At 34.2% G+C, this 21235-nt stretch overlaps 1 protein-coding gene across 1 annotated transcript in view; it reads right to left on the bottom strand.

The window, feature by feature from the left end:
- Positions 1 to 21235, bottom strand: part of PDE3A (phosphodiesterase 3A) — a 294546-nt gene that overhangs the window by 37063 nt on the left and 236248 nt on the right. Inside the window, 5 exon segments of the mRNA XM_058442168.1 lie at positions 5098 to 5213; positions 10051 to 10205; positions 12703 to 12860; positions 12863 to 12911; positions 12913 to 12960. Of these exon segments, the coding sequence (XP_058298151.1) occupies positions 5098 to 5213; positions 10051 to 10205; positions 12703 to 12860; positions 12863 to 12911; positions 12913 to 12960 (526 nt within the window).

Genomic DNA, 21235 nt, shown 5'->3' with positions numbered 1-21235 from the left:
AGGCGGAGGTTGCAGTGAGCTGAGATCACACCACTGCTGCACTCCAGCCTGGGTGACAGAGCAAGAATCCGTCTCACAAAAAATAAATAAATGAATAAATAAATATAAAAAAAGCGTAACTCTTGGCAACAATCATGAGAGGCAAGGATATTTCTATTCTGCAGGTGAGAAGCTAAAGTTATGAAAGTATAAGTTCTCTTTTTTTTCCCAAAGCCAAACTACTATTTTTCCTATTGTGCATTATCTTAGTTTACTTAAAGTTTAAAAACAGAAAGAATTAGGATGTGCATGTGTATTTTGAAGACCATATCGGTCTTCAAAAAGATAGGGAGATAAACGCAGATAATAACCAAATTTTCTTTACAGAAAGGATAAACTATAAATAGATGATTTCAGATACAGAAAGAGAACAGTCTAAGGAATTGGGAAGAATAACCTTTGGAAGTCTTTAAAAACAAATTTTCTAAAATGCTTTCAATGTAATTATGTCTAAAGTTAGAAGGATGACTGTTAAAACCTTTGAACATCTCATCTAATTTTACATCGCACACTCATACATTTACACACTCACACATGAGTGAAGAGATTCAGATAAACATGCATTCTCTCAAATACATTAATGTTTATCTTCACTTTATATTTGAGTAATTTTAGCAGATTCCAGGAAGAAGACATAGCTCATGAAATACAAATTTTTGAATGATTCAAATTGTCCTAATGTGAAATACTTAAAATCAAAACATTTAAAAATATAATTTTAAAAATAAAGTCTAAAATGCCAACTCCTTTGAGTAATTCGGCCTTTAATTCCTTGTTCCTGAGAGCATGAGAAAATGTGTGTCAAGACACAAGGAATTTTGGGCAATCAAAGAGAGAAAATAAACAATACTGCAGGGGAATTATTTAAGTGAATCCATCTGTTTTGTGCTATAAAACTCTCTCAGTGTAATTTTAATGGAACAAAAAAGGAACCAGCTTGTCTGATAAAGACATCTCTTTTTTCCATGCCCAGATGAAAATGGACAGCCCGAATATTTTTTCCAAAGCAGAAATTGCATCTAAAGAGAATGCCAAAGAAAAAGAATCACAATACCATAATTAAAGTTCTTTATATTTTCAAATTTTGTATAGGAAACACAGAGTCTAGATTATAGGTGTAGAGATATCTCTTATCACTGCAATCGGCAGCCAAACTTACATGAATCCGGGAAAGGACTACTGCAAATACAGTAACTACAAATTCAAGGAATTTTTAAAGCAGAATAATATCATGGTAGCTCCACAATGTCAGTGACTCATACCAGAAGAGCAAAATTGAAAATACAAATTATATCTGAATCTCCTGCTTTTAAGCTTTAATTAAAGGAGTCCTATGTGATTTCATTCATTTATTTTATATTAGTAACTGCATAATAATTTGTGTTTCAGCTATTCAAAATTAACATTGATTTACTGAACTAGAGGACACGCTGTTTACTTGATTTGCGCAAAGAACAGATTTCATTAGCCCTCTCTGGAAACAGGGTATTTATCTTTCTGTATGCCTCTTCTTACTTCATACTCGCTTTCCCTCTGCCTCATTGCCTATTGCTCTTAAATGTTTCCTCAGACTCTCTTCACATTTCATTTGATTCCATTTGCTTACACTCTTTGCCACGAGGGGGCTCTTCCCAGCTTCTTTCCATGGAGTTTATGGAAAACCAGGATGCATCACAGTCAACTGCATCAAACATGTCACAACCACTTAGCTCCATCAACCCAAACGGGGAAGCAAGGATTTTAAAGCAGAAGGGCCCATCTGATTAGGGAGAGTTGTAATCTCTTTTCGGCTCTCTGATTCTTGATAGATGTGTTTGTCTCTTTTGGCAGACCTTTAGGAATTTAATTAGTTGGATTCAGCATGCCTGGGATATAGGCTATTTTATAAACTTTTAGCTGTGCTGTGACAGCTGTCTAAAGATGCCACAATGCAAAATCCGCTCCAAAATGATCATGATGGAAATGCCTTACGCGCTTGATGGCAAGAATGGAAGGGGGCTCTTGCTATGCCTGTGGCTCTCATTCCTACCACCTGCCCATGTGGTATCTTATGTGGACATTCCTTTCCTTTTACACTTTGCTCCTTTGCTCTTTCTTCTAGAGTGCAGTCATACAAACTGGGGATCAGGACGGAGGAATATGAAGCTGTTCCATCATTTGCTCTGATATTTCCAGTGTCTGCCCTAACCATAATTTTCCTAACCATAATTTTCAGCTTCTTGATCTTATCATGTTGGTTATTCAATATTTTTTGTGTTATTACTTAACCGAACAAACAGGGAGAGAAAACCAAACCCTTCTATTATCTTGTACCCACCCAAGGACAGAATTCAAAAAATCCTAATTTTAAATTATGACAATTTGTCGTCCTCATTTTTTTTCTAGTATGAAGTCATTAGGACAAAATAAAGTATTCAGGATTAATTTTGTGACCTAGAGAAAGCAAATTACTTAACCTTCTTTTTCCTCAGTTTCCTCATCTGAACCCCCTTTTTGAGCTACACACGGTTTTAGAACACTTAAATTTATATTTCATCTCTTAAATTACGTATTATTACTGTCTGAAATCTTAATTCTGTCCTTAAAAAATCTTATAAAAACTATTCACAAATCTGGAAATACTATTATTTATGAATTTAATGTTTGTTTGGATTGACTCATGGTTTTCAGATTTGTTTAACGTTTTCATTAGATCTCAAACTTTCTCTTCTTCTTTCTAGAACACATCCATCACATATTCTTTCTAGAACACATCCATCATATATTCTTTCTAGAATATATCCATCATATATTCTTTCTAGAATATATCCATCATATATTCTTTCTAGAATATATCCATCATAAATTCCTTTAGTAAAGATTTGGCAGGTGGTAAAATTTTGACTTCTTTCAAATTGTCTTTAGTTCACTCCTATTCTTATAAGATGAATCTGCCAGGCACAAAATTTTAGGTTATCATATTGTTTCAGAAATTTGAAGAAAATATTCTCCTGTGTTCTGACTCCCAGTATTTCTGACAACTCTGCTCTCAGCCTGACTGCCTTTTCTGAAAAGGAAATTTGTCTTTTCTCTGGTAGACTTTAGGATTTTTGTGTGTGTATATCTTTGGTGTTGTGTAGTTTCACTATTTTGTATCTACGTATGAGTTTCTTTCCATTTACTAGGCTTCTCCTAAGTATTTTTTGTCTTCTATCTGCTACTAAAACTATGATTACATATATCATGTACATTAGACTATTTTTTCTATATCTCCTAAAATCTATTATATTTTCCAATTCTTTATCCATGTTGCTTTCTGGATAATTTCTTCCGATCTTTCTCTACCCAGTTTACTCATTCTCTCTTCAGTAGTCTACTATGCTATTTAATATTTCCTTGACTACATTTCCAGAAGTTACATTTAGCTGCTCTGCAGTTATGTCTTTTCTCATTGCTATTATTTTTCCTTAAATATGTAAATTTTTAAATTAAATTTTAATTTAAATATTTTAACCCTTTTACAGATCTAGAAAGTTGTATTTTTGTTTCTGTTAACTCAAACTCACGGTGTTTCTTTGTGTAATTAGTAATCCTGGTTGTAAACTCCATGTCTGAATCTGATCTGATAAAATCTCATGGCCCTTAACTGGTGATGCTTCCCTTCTAAAAGTATCTGTATGTATTTTTGTAGGGAGCCAAGGGGTCCTACATACCTAAAACCAGTTTAGCACCCCTTTAAGAGTCTTGGGTTTAATGTGGAATTCTCAAATGCAGTTTCTTCACCTTGCTGGAGTCCCAGATGATTCTCCTTATTACTTAGCTAATCCGTATTTGCCTTCAGGAATATCTTAATTTAGGTATTTGCCTACATTATCCTACATTGCCTGGCCCTGATGAAAGCTCAATTTTATTAGCAGGTCATTAATGACTTCTAAGTGGCAAAATTTAATGAACATTTCTGAAGAACAGAGAGGACCAGATTAGTTGTTGGAAAAGTAGATTACCTTAATAGTCTATTTTACTGATGCAATTCCAATAAAATGGTACGAAAAAGCTATCGAGGCAAAGCACACAATTCTGAGGGACTAGGTTCCCATGAAGAAGAGAACCTCAGAAAGGTGAACCAAAATCCTGCAAATTGTTCTTCCCTTCATAGCATGATTTACTGACTATTAGCATGGATTAAGAAGTGAAGGATCCAGACAGAGGGGTGCAGCTATTTGGGAGGCAAGCCAGCAGAGCTTTTAGCAATGTCATGAGGCTGGTGACATAAAAATTGGAGTTTGGGGTTGCCATGGCAGCCAGAACTTGAATGTTTCATATCTCAGTGGGAAGTGGGCAGTTTTCCTTTTAACCATTTGATGAACTCTTAAACTGCTAAAGGCAAAAGATTAAGAACCTAAGCAGGAAGTTACTGAAAATCTCATTGATATTTTCTGTAATACTGAGAAGTGAAACTGTGAAGTTAGATTCCAAAAAGGAAAGGTCAGAGGAAGTCTCCCAGGTTCTTAATTGGGCTTCTAGGGGAAAGGCAATTCAGAGACAGAGTCTGACAAAAACCCCTATTACAGTTTTGGGTGAGCAAGGACCCTGAACAAATGAGGCAGTCTTCCCCAATATCATTTCATGTTCCTATCTAAAGCTTTATTATTCTTAATTTTGATATCTAAATTCCTTATCATAGTTCATGTGTAGTAAATGAAACACTTCCTTGAATTCATATATCATACTCCTGAAAAATAACTTTAACAGACACTAAAAAATTGGAATTTCTATTATGAGATGATGCTACCAGAGATGATCCTTGATGGTAAAAGTGATTTTCTATGCATCTAATTAGTTCAAGACAGGAAATCTGATACAACAACTTTGAAAGAATCTGTATCATCACATAAGGTAGAAATTTAAATAACTAATTGGTTATTGAGACTTTTAAAAAATAACTATTTGGTTATGAGAACAGACAAACCAAACATATATGAATATAGGGCACCCTCAGAATATTTCAATGCTTAAGGTCTGGTTTACTCTAGGACTCCACACTCACAGTATGAACTCTTCTCCAGTTAAGTTACTTACCTGGTCGACTTTGCTTTTTAGCCTTTACATGGTTAGCTGCAGAAATAGCATAGGATGAAGTAAAGGATCTGCTTTTGGTGAGGGTCATCATCACTGGATTATTCCAAGAATCAGGACTAAAAGCACCGTAAAGAGAGAATTAAAAGAAAATTAAAGAAATTATTCATCAGTTATTGGGCCAGTCTTTCCAGAACCCAACCATCACTTCTCTAACAGATTTGCCAATCTGAGTATTGGTTCAGGTTCAGTGACAGAACCACTGTACTTCCAAATGATGAAACAGATTATGTAAAAACAATCTGTGTTGCAGGGATATAGCAGTTATTCATCAAGCATACTGAGTTAACAAAGAGGAAAGATAACTTTATTATCCAATTAATAAAAATTAAACACCTTCTCACTGTACTCTAAAATTACATTCCTCACAGATTTTCTAAAAGAGGCTTGCAGATTAACTGGTTAAGATGTGGGTGAATTTACATAAGCTGTAAGTGTCATAATGCTTACTTCAGTACTCTATTATTTTTGGTGGATCTGTATTTAAAAATTGAATGACCATGAAATCATTCAAAAATAATGGTCTTTTTTTGCATTATTTCCTTATGACAAATGATCTACTCAAATTCCCTTTTTACAAATTCCCTTGTAAAAAGGGACATGCCAACAATGGAGGTGATGCTAAACACACTGATGATATGTACTAGGAGAAAGGCAATGGAGAATCTTCATCTAGCAAATGCTTTTACCAGGATGTACTTGGTCTGCCTAGGTTGCTTATTGTAAATAAATGTGGAATTAATAGATTCATGGAAGACTGAGCTAGAGAATGTTATGTAAGTCATGCAATTATTGTGATATAAATTTTGGAGGTATTCCAAGACAAAATTTCTCTGTATGTGTTGCTTAAAACTTAAAACATGTTGAATCTGAAATAGACTCCATCCTAATTTGGGAGAGAAGGGAATTTCGAAAGTTGTGTTGACAATCTTGGACTGCTCCAAGGGAAAAGTGCTTGGTCTGTGTTTTTCTAACACCTGTGTCCTTTCAAGCACTAGTAACCCTCTTGGTACTGGGTACAATCTATAATTTACATAAATATAATTTGACAATTTGATCTTTTGCCAATCTTAGATTGGCAATGTAAGCAGGATGTGCCTGGTCTGTCTGGGTAGCTTATTGTAAATAAACCTAAAATTGATAGAATTATGGGCTCATGGATGCATGGAGATTGCCATATAAGCTTATAATTAATATGATATAATTTGGAGAGGTTCCAGAGCTAAAATGGTTCCCTCTGTGCAAGTAATATTATGCATGCATTGCTTAGAACCCTGCATGCTAAATCCAAACCAGAACATGTGCTAATGTAGAATAAAGGGACTTTCAGAAAATTGCACTAATAGACCTCTCAAAGGAAGGAATGCCAAGCATGGGTCTTACCATTGTCTATATCCTTTGATTAATAGTAAATTCAGCAATGGGTAAGATGTGTAATTTGTGTTGAGGTCAATTTGACACTCTGACACTTGTTATCTCAATTTTTTTTTTCCAATTCAGAGAGATTGTTTTTCAACTACTGACCCAGGTATTTTAAAACTTCATCTTTTCTCCTTACTTCTAATAGCAGTTTTCCATATATGAGGACATTTGAAATGTGGTATGACCTTCAGCAATTATAAAATGCAGTTAAGTAAGGCATAAAAATATTTGTTTGACATCCTTCTCAGAAAGCACATCCTAGGTATTTCACAAGTTCTTGGCATTTAGGAAATAATGAGCTGAAAGAAACTTTGGATCTGAAACAGATAACAACACTGACTATTTTCTGGTGATGCTGGTCCCTTTTAATTCATTTTGCTGGATTGACTAACTGATTACTGTGAAGAAATATTATGTAATGTATATGTGGCCTAAATGTTTGCAGTTCTCATTACATAATACAGTGAATAGGTTTATTACTTTTACTTTTCTAAGTAGACTTTTTAAAGACAATGCCTTACAGTAACTGAATGTTTTAATATATCAGAAAGATATATTATGAAGGCTATCTCAGCAATTTACTATTTTTTCAAATAAAAACATTTAAAATGTATTCATTTTAAAGTTTGCAAAATACATTAGCGTATCTTTAATAAATGCAGACTTAATGAACTCAAGATAAATAACATCCTAGTCATATCACATTATTAATACAATAAATAATTAATTGTATTTTACTATTAATACAATAAATCAATGTATTATATATAAATGCATTATAGTTCACAGGTGCTTTCATATATTGGTTTGTGAGACCCTCACAGTTTTCAGCTTTTCATCGCTGTCCTTTATTTCCTGATTCCTGTTTAAATTTCATGAATATGAAATAATTTGGATTCTGTAAAGAACAGCTTAGGAAAGCTTTTACATGGTTTCCTCATGTTGGCACAGCAGAGGAAAATGAGCTATGTGCCTGTGATGGAAGGTCTCAATCTTCTTCCCAAAGGTGGTCTTATGCTCTTATTATCCCTGTAATGACTCCATTCTAGGTCCTTAAAGTCTGATCAGGTAACAGTCTCTTTTGCCAAGTTGACTGCTTTCTTTTTGCCTGAATATACAGGCAGGGGTCAATTACAAGGTCAACTTGGAATGATTTAGGGTCTGATTTATTTCAGCTTTTCCTATTTCTCTAAAGCCTATTTTTTAAGCACCTACTTGTATTCTTCCATCTAATTTACCCCTCCAGTTATGTCATAGTTCCCCTTTTTCCTAATGACTCCTTGTAATTGGGTACAGAGATTCTGACAGGCTAATGACTTGCCTGTAAGAACATAGTACATTTCTGAGTGGTAGGGCCAAGACCCTTCAGATTCTCAGTCCAGTGTGCTTTCTACCAGATTGTATTTAAAATTACCCAGGGGTAAATTATCCAGCTGTATATATAAACGAATTTAAGTTGTGTTTCTAATTTTTATTTCTCATTCTTATTCTTCTTTTGATCAATGTAGTCCTTCCTCAAAGAGACCCAATAAACAAACAGATATGGAAAGGAATAAATAAAAGGGCTAAAAGGAAAGAGATTTCAGGGCTAAAACTCAAAAGAAGGTTTTGACTGTGATTTATAATCAAGCCAAAACTAGTTGTATTTAGTGGTGGTACTACTGCCACTTACTTATAAATAGGTTTCCCTCAAAGGGATCAAATTCTATTCAGAATGAATTTCCTTTCTTCACAATGATGAAGGAATTATATTGCTTTCAGATTTTACATCAGTACTTTTCACAGGACAGTGAGATTATGAGATAGTATATTAGGCAGTGAGGAAAACGTATGTCCAGACAAGACCTCTATGAGTATTTTTAGGAATGAGAGAATGAGAATCAATGGAATTGTATGCTATTCCTTACTTCTATTGTAAATATTTGGATGATCCATTTTACAAAGAATGACAAGATCCTTGGGCATTAAGTTCTTGAAAGTTCTTGGAACTTTCTTCCTTGTCACGATTTCAATTTAAACCCTCAAGTTCATTTAATTGACTAAGAGAAGAGAAAAGCAGGGGAAATAGGATTTGACTAGAAATAACAAAGAATAACAGAAAAAGGGCATTTGAGAAGGCATGAGTGGATTTTTGATTGATAGAGTCATTCTATGGGAAGGAAATCATGAAGCATTACCTATACTATGACAGGAAACTTAGCAAGGTGCATTGGCAAAATAGGCAGACTCTAATAATACACACAGAAAATGTAATTCATTTTATTAAGCAATAGTTAACTATAATACTATTAGCATTTATCAGTGTTTGCTGCTGTAGCAATTGTCAATGATCAACATTTTTAGAGAAAAACCTTACCATTGACTTCTAATTTCAAATGTCAGGAAAATTTTCATGAAACACTGCATAATCTCTTCTTGTGTCATTTACAAGTTTTACAAAAGTCCAGGTAATAGGATGGAGTGGGATTATACTGACATATAAAATATATAATGACATTTGAGTTTGTTTCCAATTCTATAGATTTCTTAGAATACAAATAATATGGAAGAAACCAATTAAAATTTTTAATCAAAAAAGAAAAGTCAGCAGTCATTAAATTCTTAACATCTGAAATATTTCTATTAGTCTCAGTATGGTGGTTTATTTATATCCAGGCTAAGGATCAGGAGAAATCATGTAATATGACATAGATGTGGATATTTTTCATTCATTAGGTCATTGAGAAAACTGATATATGTGTTTCAAAAGCCTGAAATCATATGGTAAATGTTCTCAAAATTAATGAATTTGAATAAAGTATGATAAGTATAATATTTTTATTCTAAATAGAAAAGGACACAGTATCTCCCTCTAAATGCACTTTCCTTAGCTATTTTCTTCAAGATTCTTTTTAGATGTTAATATAACCTTTTCTTTAGTTTTGATAATTTTGGCTTTTACGTTGCTTTGAAAAATTGGAATTAATATCCTCAGAAAAGTGTAAATTACCAAATGTTCGAACATATCTAGGTGTTCTTAGGATGATCTACTTTTGATCTGCTCTTTTGTCTTTTGTACAACGCTAATACAGCTGGTCTTGTGGGAGGCTAATGACTGGGCTGGGGGCATCTCATATCAATTGCAAAAGTCAAGTTATATGCTTTTGATTTAAGGGTCTCAGTATGAATCTCAATATAGATAAAATTACCTACCTTTATCCTGGGCTTAACCCTTCCCATCTAAGGTCACAATGGCAGAGACCACATCAGGTCATTCTTTCCACTTATATTTAAGGCCACACAACAGATGTTAAGCCTAATTATCTGATGTTAACCCCTATACTGCTCTGCATTTAAACCATGTACCCTTTCCATTTTCAAAGCTGACCTCCAACCAAATATAATTGGTTAGCCTTCCTTCTCCTGTAATTTATAATTCATTTTTGGCAAGTAACTTCTCTAAGAGACATTAAACCAGCAGGAGCCATATGCCACCTGGATGAAGGTGCTTCCTGCAGTTTGATGCTGGTGCTGCGGTCTCTCCGTACTGGTGCAGGCTCCAAGGTGGGTAGACCTGTGGCCGAGGTGGTGGTGGTCCAAGTGGAAGAAACGCGTCTCAACAAGCCAGGGGGCAAACTCCTTCTCAGGCGCTAGGAAAGAGACTTGACTTCATTACCAAGCATATTTCATATCTCTTAAATTTTATGTAATATAATAGAAGGAAATGAGCTTTTAATTAGAAGTGAATTGACTAAATTATATTGGTTGAATATCACCTATCTAAAATTTGAGTGCTCAGAAATTTAATAAAAGACTCTCTGGCCAAAATGAATGCATATTATAAAAATAACCAGCCGGCACGTGGTGGCTCACACCTGTAATCCCAGCACTTTGGGAGGCCAAGGCGGGTGGATCATCTGAGGTCAGGAGTTTGAGACCAGCCTGGCCAACACGGTGAAACCCCATCTACCAAAAATACAAAAATTAGCTGGGCGTGGTGGTGGGCGTCTGTAATCTCAGTTGCTCGGGAGGCTGAGGCAGGAGAATTGCTTGGGCCTGGGAGGCGGAGGTTTCAGTGAACCAAGATCACACCACTGCACTCCAGCCTGGGTGACAAGAGCAAAACTCTGTCTAAAAAATAAATAAATAAATAAATAACCTTTTAGGGTCTTTATTTCAATGCTTATACAAATATGCGATTATAGGAGTGAGAGTCAATTACCTCTGGGATAATTTTATAGTTATATTTATTCAACAGGATTTACACACCTATACACACATATTAGTTATTATGAGAAGTTTTTCCTCAAAAGTCACTTGTTTGGGGGCATGAATTAATTTATATCACCTTGCACCACAGTCATACCCCCAAGTATTATTGACTTTATTGTCTTCATTTACAAATGAAAGGAGCTCAGTGTAAGAATGTAAGTCTTTCATAAAATGCACCACTTCTCTTATGATTAATGTAACTTAGACAACAGAGATATGGGTAACGTCATCAGTGTCAACTCCTCTTAATAGGAGACCCTGCTGGCCAACCTGCTGTTCCCCTTCTTATTTCTTCTCCCACCATATCCTAAACAGGACATGTAGCATCATCTGCACTGAGACAAGAGTCTGGGATCACTAGGATGAGCACCAACACTCTAAAGTGGGTCTTGACCTTAAAAGTTAAACTGGGCCAGGCGCAGTGGCTCACGCCTGTAATTCCAACACTTTGGGAGGCCAAGGTGGGTGGATCACTTGAGGTCAGGAGTTCGAGACCAGCCTGGCCAACATGCAGTGAGCGAAAATCACGCCACTGCACTCCAGCCTGAGCAACAGAGTGAGACTCCGTCTCAAGAAAAAAAGAAAAGAAAAAGTTAAACTGAAGGTCTTTTTCCTACAACTTCAGCAACAGTCACAATAGACAGAACCACAACCCACTTTTATCTGTGGGTAATCACTCCTAATAAACCAACCACATAAGCATAGTTCACAAAGACATTCTGCTCTTCCAAAGAAGGTAAAAAATTTTGAGAAGTGAATTATATGTCACCCTGGGATTTAAGAATAGCTCTGATATTAAATAGTTTCCAGTGTCTCTTAAACATCTGAATGTGCATCTTAGAAGGTAATTCAGTTGGAAGAGAAAACTCAAACACTCTTAAATACCAGGTTTCTTGCCTTAAATCTGTCATGACCTTAGGTCTAATTTGAGATCTGAAGGAATCAGTTAATCTCTCTCTCCATTTCCTTACTGTCATATTATACTTAGGTATATCTTTATCAGGGAATTGCATATTGGAAGGAAACTATGTAAATATGTCATTGACAAAGTTATGAAGATCACATTCCTGAGAGAAGAGACTCATAACAGCAGAAGCACAGATGTTACTGACTGACCACCAGCTCAAAGGGATAGCTGATTGTTTACTAAAAAATAACTGTGCTGAATATACCAGAGACCACTGACCCTGATATTTTGTCTTTAATATGACTTATTTTTAATTAATATTGAGATCTAAACTGGGTGAGGATCCTCTTACAATTTACTTTCATAAAACTCATACCATATATGTAAAAAGAATTAAGTTTGTGTAATTTCTTCCTTTTACATATAAAATATATGTTCATAGAAATTACTAAGGATATATTTTACTTTAAATAATCTATAATTGACTAAAACAGTTCTGGGTTCAAAACTGATTGTGTATTGGAAAGTCAGGAGGGTATTTTGAAGTATATCATTCAAGAGACTCAAGAACCTTTAGTTTTAGGAGTCAATGAATTTTAAACAGAATCTGCACTAGAAAGGAGCAAGGATTTCTGCCTTTTTTGTTTTGTTGTTGTTGTTGCAATATCCTTATCACCTTAGAAAAGCGCCTGGCATATAGAAGAGAAAACATTTTGCAAGTAACATGAAAGATTAAATAAAAGAGGTAACATACAAAGATAAATTTTCTATGTATAGAAAACTATCAAGTATAAGGACAGAAGTCTTTATGTTTAAATATTTATTACTTTTGTCACCATGATCAACATAGTTTGCCTGAGTCACTGATATGAATCTGCAGATGGAGTTGAGGTGACAGGAAGGAGACTTAGAAGACAATTTAAAAAAAAATAGTTTAACCCTTTAAGGAGTATGTCATTACTACCTACCTTTGGAATAGCAAGCTTGTCTTTTTCAGAGCTCTCTTCAGAGTCAGAACAGGTATAGTTTTCACTGAGCGAAGTGACAGGATTCACTCTGGGCTTGTGAATGGCCTGGAAGGTGAGCTGTGTGCTGAGCAAGTTGCTCACAGCTCTCAAGGATGTGCACACGTTTGGTGGAAGAGAAGGGTCTGCCAGGAGGTCGGTAATGAGGCCGTGGGCCTCGCCCATGACGGCGATGTCCACAGTAATACTGGTTCCTGAAGACTGAGACACAAACCAAGACAAGGTCAGGTAAGAAAAAAAGGCCTGAATCTGAAGGCGCAAAGCATTACTTTGGACTTTTCCCTAACAAATGAACTGGGCTGATTCTTTAGGATTTCAGTACAGTAAAATTCACACCACCTATTTCAAATTCTGCTGAAATGTGCCCTAGCTGCCACGCTTTTTTGCATTTGTGGCACATTTTTTAATGCTAGAACTTGGGGAGGGTCAAGCATATTTGGAGAAATTAAAAAGATGAACACTAGTTTTTAAAAGGCAAGTTTCAGAGAGCTGGGGAAAAAACCTTCCTATCACTCCTTATGAACAGCTCAACATTTTACATGTATGTTCTTTAGGAATTTCACTCCAAAAGTAACATTCATATACCATAAAATGTTATTTTTAGTAATATTTTCATGTGACACTTGAACCTGGTGTTTATTCAATGAATATTTTTGCTAATGGTAGTTATTCAATGAATGTTATTAGAGACAGACACAAAAAAAGCTCCATTTGTGTGCTAGTTCACAATCTGTCTCTCTTCCTGTTGTTGGTTAGAACAGAAATTTCAGTTCTGGGATTCTGTGGCACATCTGTCATATTCTGCCATACTGCCCATCAGAGCAGAGTCATTACTCTGTCCTCACAGCAGAAACAAAGAGCACAAAACACAGAGGCCAGGAAAATACATATAAATAAATAAAATAAACTCCAAAGAGACAAAAAACAGAAGTATAAAGGTGTACAATTAAAACAAAATATGAGGGACTATTTTGTAATCTTGAAATTACAACCTTTAAAAATAATATGAATTCATAAACTGCCAAGGATATTCCTAATGTATCTGACTAAATGAAGATATAAACTTCTACATAAGAAAATATACCATAAGCAAAGGAAGAAATGGTCTGTGAGAAAATGTTTGCCACACAGAGAAGATAAAACATATCCAAACATAGAGCTTCTAAAAAAATCAATAAAGGACAAAATTGAAAAAAGGAAGTGAATAGACAATTCAAACAAAATGTAAATAACCAATATATATACATATAAAGCCACTTATGTCCCCTATAATTAAATTGCTAATAAACCTAATAAAAACAACTTTCACTTACAAAATTGGCAAAACAGTAAAAGATTTATAACACCAAGCATTAGTAATGGTTTGGATAAATGAGTAGTGAGGAAAAACAATCCAAAATGTTTGGCAGGAAACTTTGCTAAGCCTATCAATTAGTAGCTTAAATGTATGTATTCTATGATCCAGCAAAACAACATACATATCTGGTCAAAAGAAATACTTCTACAAATATCTAAAGATATAAAAACAATAACATGAAGGGTATAGCACTGTTTGGGCAACGATAACTGAGATGCATATAAGTAGATAAACTGTTCTTTCAAAACTTTCATTATATCTGTATTATAAAGTTGTTTATACTTGTTTAAAAGATGTGGGTAGATTGATAAATTATTGTCTAGAAAATATTGTTCAGTGGGTTGGAAAAGTATGTTATAGAAAAAGTGAATATATATTATTCTAATTAGAAAAATATCATAATTATAACACCTAACATCCATAAAGATATCTAGTCCTGCAATACCTATAAGTAATGAATAAATTACTCTGTAAAATTATCAAACAGAAAAGTTATGTCTTTTACAGCTAGAATTACAATAACTATAATAATAATGGTAAAGTTGGTATGTATTAACCACAAGTCTACAAAGTATTAATAAGTACTATTATTACTTTCACTTTCATTAGACACAAATAACTTGCCAAAATCAGACAGGTGGAAAGTGGAAATATCAGGCTGCAAACAAAAATAGCTTGATTCCATAGCTCAAGTGTTGAACCAGTACGGTGAAAAAAAAAAAAAGCAAAACCAGAAAATCTTAATTGTGTGTGCTTAAATATATCTGTAATTACCTAATGCATAATTTCATAATAGTGCCCATGTTCTCTATCACAGGCATAAATATCTCTTAGGAACCAATATGAAAATTTAAGTATAATATTAATAATTTTAGGATATATAGTCATGCATATGTCATATTTGTACCTATAGGGTTAATTTTATTTTTCTGAGCTAAAAGTAGAATTTTATTTTATTTACTTATTTAAAAAATAATTTGTATTGTGTATACTTGAAGCTTACAACATGTTATGTGTATATGTACAGATAGTCAAATGGTTACTATAGCGAGACAGATTAACATATCTAGCGTCTCGTGTAGTATTTTTGTGACAAGAGCAGCTGAAATCTCCTTATTTAACAAAAATCTGTAATACAATACAATTTTGTTAACTGTAGTCCTCATGTACGTTAGATTCCCTAGACTTACACATCCTAGATATCTGCTACTTTGTATCTTTTGTCCTAGATCTCCCCATTTCCTGCCCCTTCCCCTGACTCTGCCCAGGGTAACCACTGTTTTATTCTGTATCTCTGAATATTCGACCTTTTTTAAAAATTAAGATTCTACCTGTAAGTGAGATAATGTAATATTTTTCTGTGTCTGGCTTATTTTACTTAGCATAATGTCCTTCAAGTCCACCTACGTTATGGCAAATGGCAGGATCTCTTTCCTTTTTAAAGGGTGAATGCTCTTCCATTGTATGTATATACGTGTGTGTGCGTATATACATACCACGTTTTCTTCATCCATTCATTCATGGACTTATGGTATTTCCATATCTTGGCTATTGTGAATAATGCAATGAACATGAGAGTGCAGATATCTTTATGAGGTGGTGATTTTATCTTATTTGCATCATATAGTTCTATTTTCAATTTTCTTAAGAACCGTTATACTATTTTCTATAATGGCTGTACCAATCTACATTTCTAACAGCAGTGTTCTAGGGTTCCCTTCTCTCCCCACCCTTGCCAGCATTTGTTATATCTTGTCTTTTTAATAATAGCCATCCTAATAGGAGTGAAGTGATATCTCATAGTGGTTTTAATTTCCATTTCCTGATGCTTAGTGATGTTAAACACTTTTCCATACATATATGTTGGCCACTTTCATGTCTTCTTTGGAGAAATGTCTGTTCAAGTCCTTTGCCCACTTTTGAATCAGGTTATTTTTCCCCTATTGTGCTATAAGAGTTATTTATAAAGTTTGGATATTAATTCCTTATCAGATATATGCTTTGCAAATATTTTTTTCCCAGTCTGTCAGTTGCCTTTTCATTGTGTTGATTGTTTCCCTTCCTGTGCAGAAGCTGTTTAGTTTGATGTGGCCCCATTTACTTATTTTTTCTCTTTTGGCCTGAGATTTTGGTGTGTTATCCAAAAATTCATTGCCAAGGTCAATATCCGAGAGCTTTCCCCCATGTTCTCCTCTATAAGTTTCATGGTTTCAGGTGTTACATTTCAGTCTTTACCTATTTTGAGTTGATTTTTGTGTGTGGTGTAAGATAAACATACAATTTCATTCTTTTGCATGTAGAAATCCAGCTTTCTCAGCACCTTTTATCAAAGAGATTACCCTTTCTACCTGTGTCCTCTTAGCACCCTTGTGTAAAATTATTTGAACATGTATGCTTGAATTTACTTCTGGGCTCTCTATTTTGTTCTATTGGTGTAGGTTTCTGTTGCTATGCCAGTAGCATACTATTTTGATTACTATAGATTTGTAATATAGTCGTAAATCAGAAAGTGTGATGCCTTCAACCATTTTCCCCTCAGTACTGCTTTGGCTATTTGGGGTTTTTTGTGGTTTCATACAAATTTTAGGATTCCATTTTTCTATTTCTGTGAAGACACCATTGCGACGTTGATAGTTATTGCATTAAATTTCTATATTTCTTTGGGTAGTATAAATATTTTAACAATACTTCTGATCGAGTAATGGAATATTTTTCTATATATTTGTGTGTTCAATTCTTTTCATCAATGTTTTATAATTTTCAATGTACAAATCTTTTACCTCCTTGGTTAAATTTACCCCTAAGTATTTTTTATGCTATTGTAAATGGGAGTGTTTTTTAATTCTTTTTCAGCTAGGTACTTATTTATTTGTATATAAAAAATGTTATTGATTTTTGTCTGTTGATTTTCAATCCTGTAACTTTACTGAATTCATTTGTTAGCTCTAACAATTTTTGTGTGTGTAGAATTGTTGTGGTTTTCTACATATAAAGATCATGTCATCTGCAAATAGAGATATCATTATTCAATTTTTTTTAATGTTTGTAAAAATGCCACTGAGCTAACATTCCCTTTTAGAAATAAGTATTTTAAAGTGCATCTCTAATCATTATGCTTCTGAAAATCTCATCCAGTGTGATCCTCTGAAATAGTAATGTTTATTTTTAGCCATGTTGTTCTAATAAACTAACAATTAACTGGACTGTTTCCATACAAATTTGAAATTTTAAGTCAAACTTTGTTTTCAAGACAAAATTTTTTAAATGTTTTTGACAATGAAATTAAGTTTATTCTCTAGTAATAACTAGAAAGTTCTCTTAAAATCTTCTCAGTACACAAAATCTACAAATCTGAAGAAAAAGTAGAACATGTTCATGAGAATTACAAGTTTTAAATAAATTATTGGGAAGAAGACAAGTATTTTTATAATTATCAAATTGTGTGTCTTTTTATAATACATTTTATTTTTTCTTTAGATGTATTTCTTATATATACAGAAAAAATAGTAAACATTTAAAAAGTAACTTTAAAATAGAAACTGAAAACTCATCTTTATAAGTCAATGTCACAGTTACATAAGAATTTAGAAAATAAGCTCATTATGTATTTTGATGCTACTATTATGCTGTAGCTTTTGCAAAAGCAAAGGTCTTTAAGTGAAAACAAAAGCAACATTCAAGCCAAGAGACAAATTATCCTTACTGAAATTGGCTAAGAAACTGAAGTGAACACTTCTACTATTGGAAAAAAAAATAAATATCCTTAGTATCATTAAGTCAGGTCCTCACTTTATTATTTTCATGATTCTAGAATAAAATTACAGTCAACAGATACATCACACATAAGAAGTTATTACCACTTTTTTGCTCAAATAACTAAAGGCTTCAATGAGGCATCCAATTTAAAACCAACAATCAGATTTGTTTGCAGCAAACCTGCCAAGGCTAACCACACATGAAATGGTGAAAGACAGAAAGATGGACTGGCTGCTGTTTCAATAAATAGCAGGTAAGCTACAAAGGATGGGTATGTCTAGGATGTCCCTCTTAAGGGATTTTAAGGGAGAGGGGTTTTGGTTTTTGGTAGTGTTTTTTAAATCATGTACAAAGTAAGAAAAAATTGCGTCATTCACACAGAAGTTTTTTCCATGCCTATTAACTTTGAAAAAAATAATATAATTAAATATTGAGGTATACCAATGGTACTCAGAAATGTTTTATTTAACTGGTGAAATCTTAGACAGTGATAATAAATACTAAATGTTAAGTTTATATAAAAGCCAGTTTAAAGAAAAGTCTTAAAACTAACAATCTGAAACCATCTTTCAGTGCAGTACGAGCCACACTAAACACAAAATCGCAGTTGAGTCTTCTTATGGTGCAAATGCTCAAACAAATCTTTCCCTTTCCCTTACAAAAAACGTTACCAAGCAATATAAAACATTCTACTTCACAGACTCTCCTTATAATAGAAATATTTATATTTAACATTTAAGAAAATGCAAGTGTATTTCCCTAGACACTATTTAAATGGCAACCAAATTTGGATTGCCACCTTTAAATAGAAAATGTGGAATTTCAGTATGATAAACAGTGGAGGAAAGTGCGGTTTCATATATCAAGCCAAAAATAACTGATACTTTTGGTAAATTCACCATTTTTCAATGTGGTTTTTTTTTTTTTTTGAGACGGAGTCTCACTCTGTCACCCAGGCTGAAGTGCACTGGCACGATCTCGGCTCACTGCAACCTCGGCCTCCTGGGCTCAAGTAATCCTCCCACCTCAGCCTCCCTAGCAGCTGATACTAGAGGCTCACACCACCATGCCTAATTTTTTGTATTTTTGGTACAGATGGGGTTTCGCTATTTTGCCCAGGCTGGTCTTGAACTCCTGGGTTCAAGCAATCCTCCCACCTTGGCCTCCCAAAGTGTTGAAATTAAAGGTGTTAGCCACTGCGCCTGACTGAGTACTCAGTTTTTAAACAACTTCCTTTTCCTCTTTTATCTTCATCCAGTCTACTTTCCCATTTCCAGGATGTCCTACCTAATCCTGGCTTTAGACTACCACAATTGTTAATGGCCTTGGTATATTACAATCTAAAGTGGTTCTAAGTTATTTTACTCATCATAAACCAAAGGCCCAGAAAGTCTGATGCTATAGATAAGAAGTTTAAAATATAACAGGTATAATCAATATTATACATACTTTTAGACGTGTGCCTATCAATTACAGAAAATGTATTTTAGTGTTTTTTTTGTTTTTTTTTTTGAGATGGAGTTTCGCTTGTCTCCCAGGCTGGAGTGCAATGGCGTGATCTCAGCTCACTGCAACCTCCGCCTCCCGGGTTCAAGTGATTCTCCTGTCTCAGCCTACCAAGTAGCTGGGATTACAGGCATATGCTACCATGCCCGACTAATTTTGTATTTTTAGTAGAGACGGGGTTTCTCCATGTTGGTTAGGCTGGTCTCGAACTCCCAACCTCAGGTGATCCACCCACCTGGGCCTCCCAAAGTCCTGGGATTACAGGCGTGAGCCACTGCGCCTGGCCAATTTCTTTTAATTTTTATTACTAGTGGGCAAAAACTTTGACGTTGCAGTACTGATATGATAAAAGGGAAATCTTTGAATATATGTGGAGGTCAAAAGGTATTTGCATGCTATAAAAGGCATCTAAGTTTCTAAAATTTTCTAAGTTGCAAACTATGAAAAATTCTAACAAGTCTATGTAACCAAGTTACTAAGAGAATGTAAAATAAAAATCATATATCATTAAGTAACATATCAGATTATTTGCTGTGGTGCTGTGTTTGAGTTTATGACAAAATATTGAGAACTGGAGAATTTCTAAAAGATAAAATCTAAGAATGCTTAGGAAACAATTATGTGAAGAGTAAATGAAAACAAACAAAAAAGCAGATACACATCATTTTATTTAAAGAAAGTAAAGGTGCCCAAGGGAAAAGTCAGAAAAAGACCGGAGAAATGGTAGGGTCAACATAAATTTATTCTTTAAAATGATTAAGGAGATTATCTAGCGCCTGGGGTGTAGAAGAAGATAATGCATCCAATTCTTGATAAATTTGCTTTGAGGTAGCACCAGTATAGTCAAGTTATGACTCTGCTTTCTACATATTTTAAATCACAGATTAAATTGATAACTTAATTAAATAGGCTGAATATGTCCCTGCCCACAGGCAGAAAACGTAATAATTCTCCAGTCTTCTGACTCAGTGAACAATTTGGCATGTCACTTTGCTTTGGAAATTAATTTATTCTAACTGGAGGAAAAGAATTAGAAGCAGCACCAAAAGCCTCTCTTCATAAGTCTACATGAAACTTAAAGATAGGTTACAAATGCTGAAACATGAGAATTGAAAAATTGTCTAGATAACCTAGTAGAAATGCTATATACTTCAAATTAGGCCACTTAAAAATATTTTAAGTTTTCTGATGATTTCCAAAACCAAACCTACAGGTTTCCTATAGGCAATACTGTATCCAGTGGAGCACTCAGGCTCTTTTCCTCTGAAATCACAGAACTGGGCTGGGTCTTTTGAAGGTCCCTTCCAACTGGGCAAGTAATTCATTTCTCTACATAATGTATACACACACACAGACACACACACACATCCATCAAATAAGAAAAAAAAAAGATGTTAAAATTACATCTTTGCATCTTTAAGCATTTTACGTTAAAAAAAGATTTTTAAATTATTATGTAGACTTAGAAAAGTCCTTATTGTATTAATTGCTAATCTTTCACAAGCTCTACCTTATAAATTATTATTGAGTCACTGATGCTGTTTCCTTCTTATGGTAAATTGCCTAGTGTCCACTGAGTAGCTCACAAGGAATAGGCTATTTGGTGGAATTTCCATATACTTCTCCCAATAGGGAAGTTACGCATTTGCCTAGTGTCAGTTTCCTTTCTTTCCAAATCTCTTTGGGCCTGTTATATTTGTCACTGTAAATTACATAGGCTAACAAAATATTTACAAAGAAATGACACCTGCATAAAAATGGAATTGTTTCCTTGAAAACAAAGTTAGGTAGCTTTACACAGAATTCATAAATAGATTTTATAAGGGTGAGAGCCTAAGAATGTATTTCCCTTGATTT

The sequence above is a fragment of the Hylobates moloch genome, unplaced genomic scaffold, assembly GCF_009828535.3.
Source record: "Hylobates moloch isolate HMO894 unplaced genomic scaffold, HMol_V3 SCAFFOLD_8, whole genome shotgun sequence".
NCBI classification, from domain to species: Eukaryota; Metazoa; Chordata; class Mammalia; order Primates; family Hylobatidae; genus Hylobates; species Hylobates moloch.
This window is presented reverse-complemented; position numbering and strand designations above follow the sequence as displayed.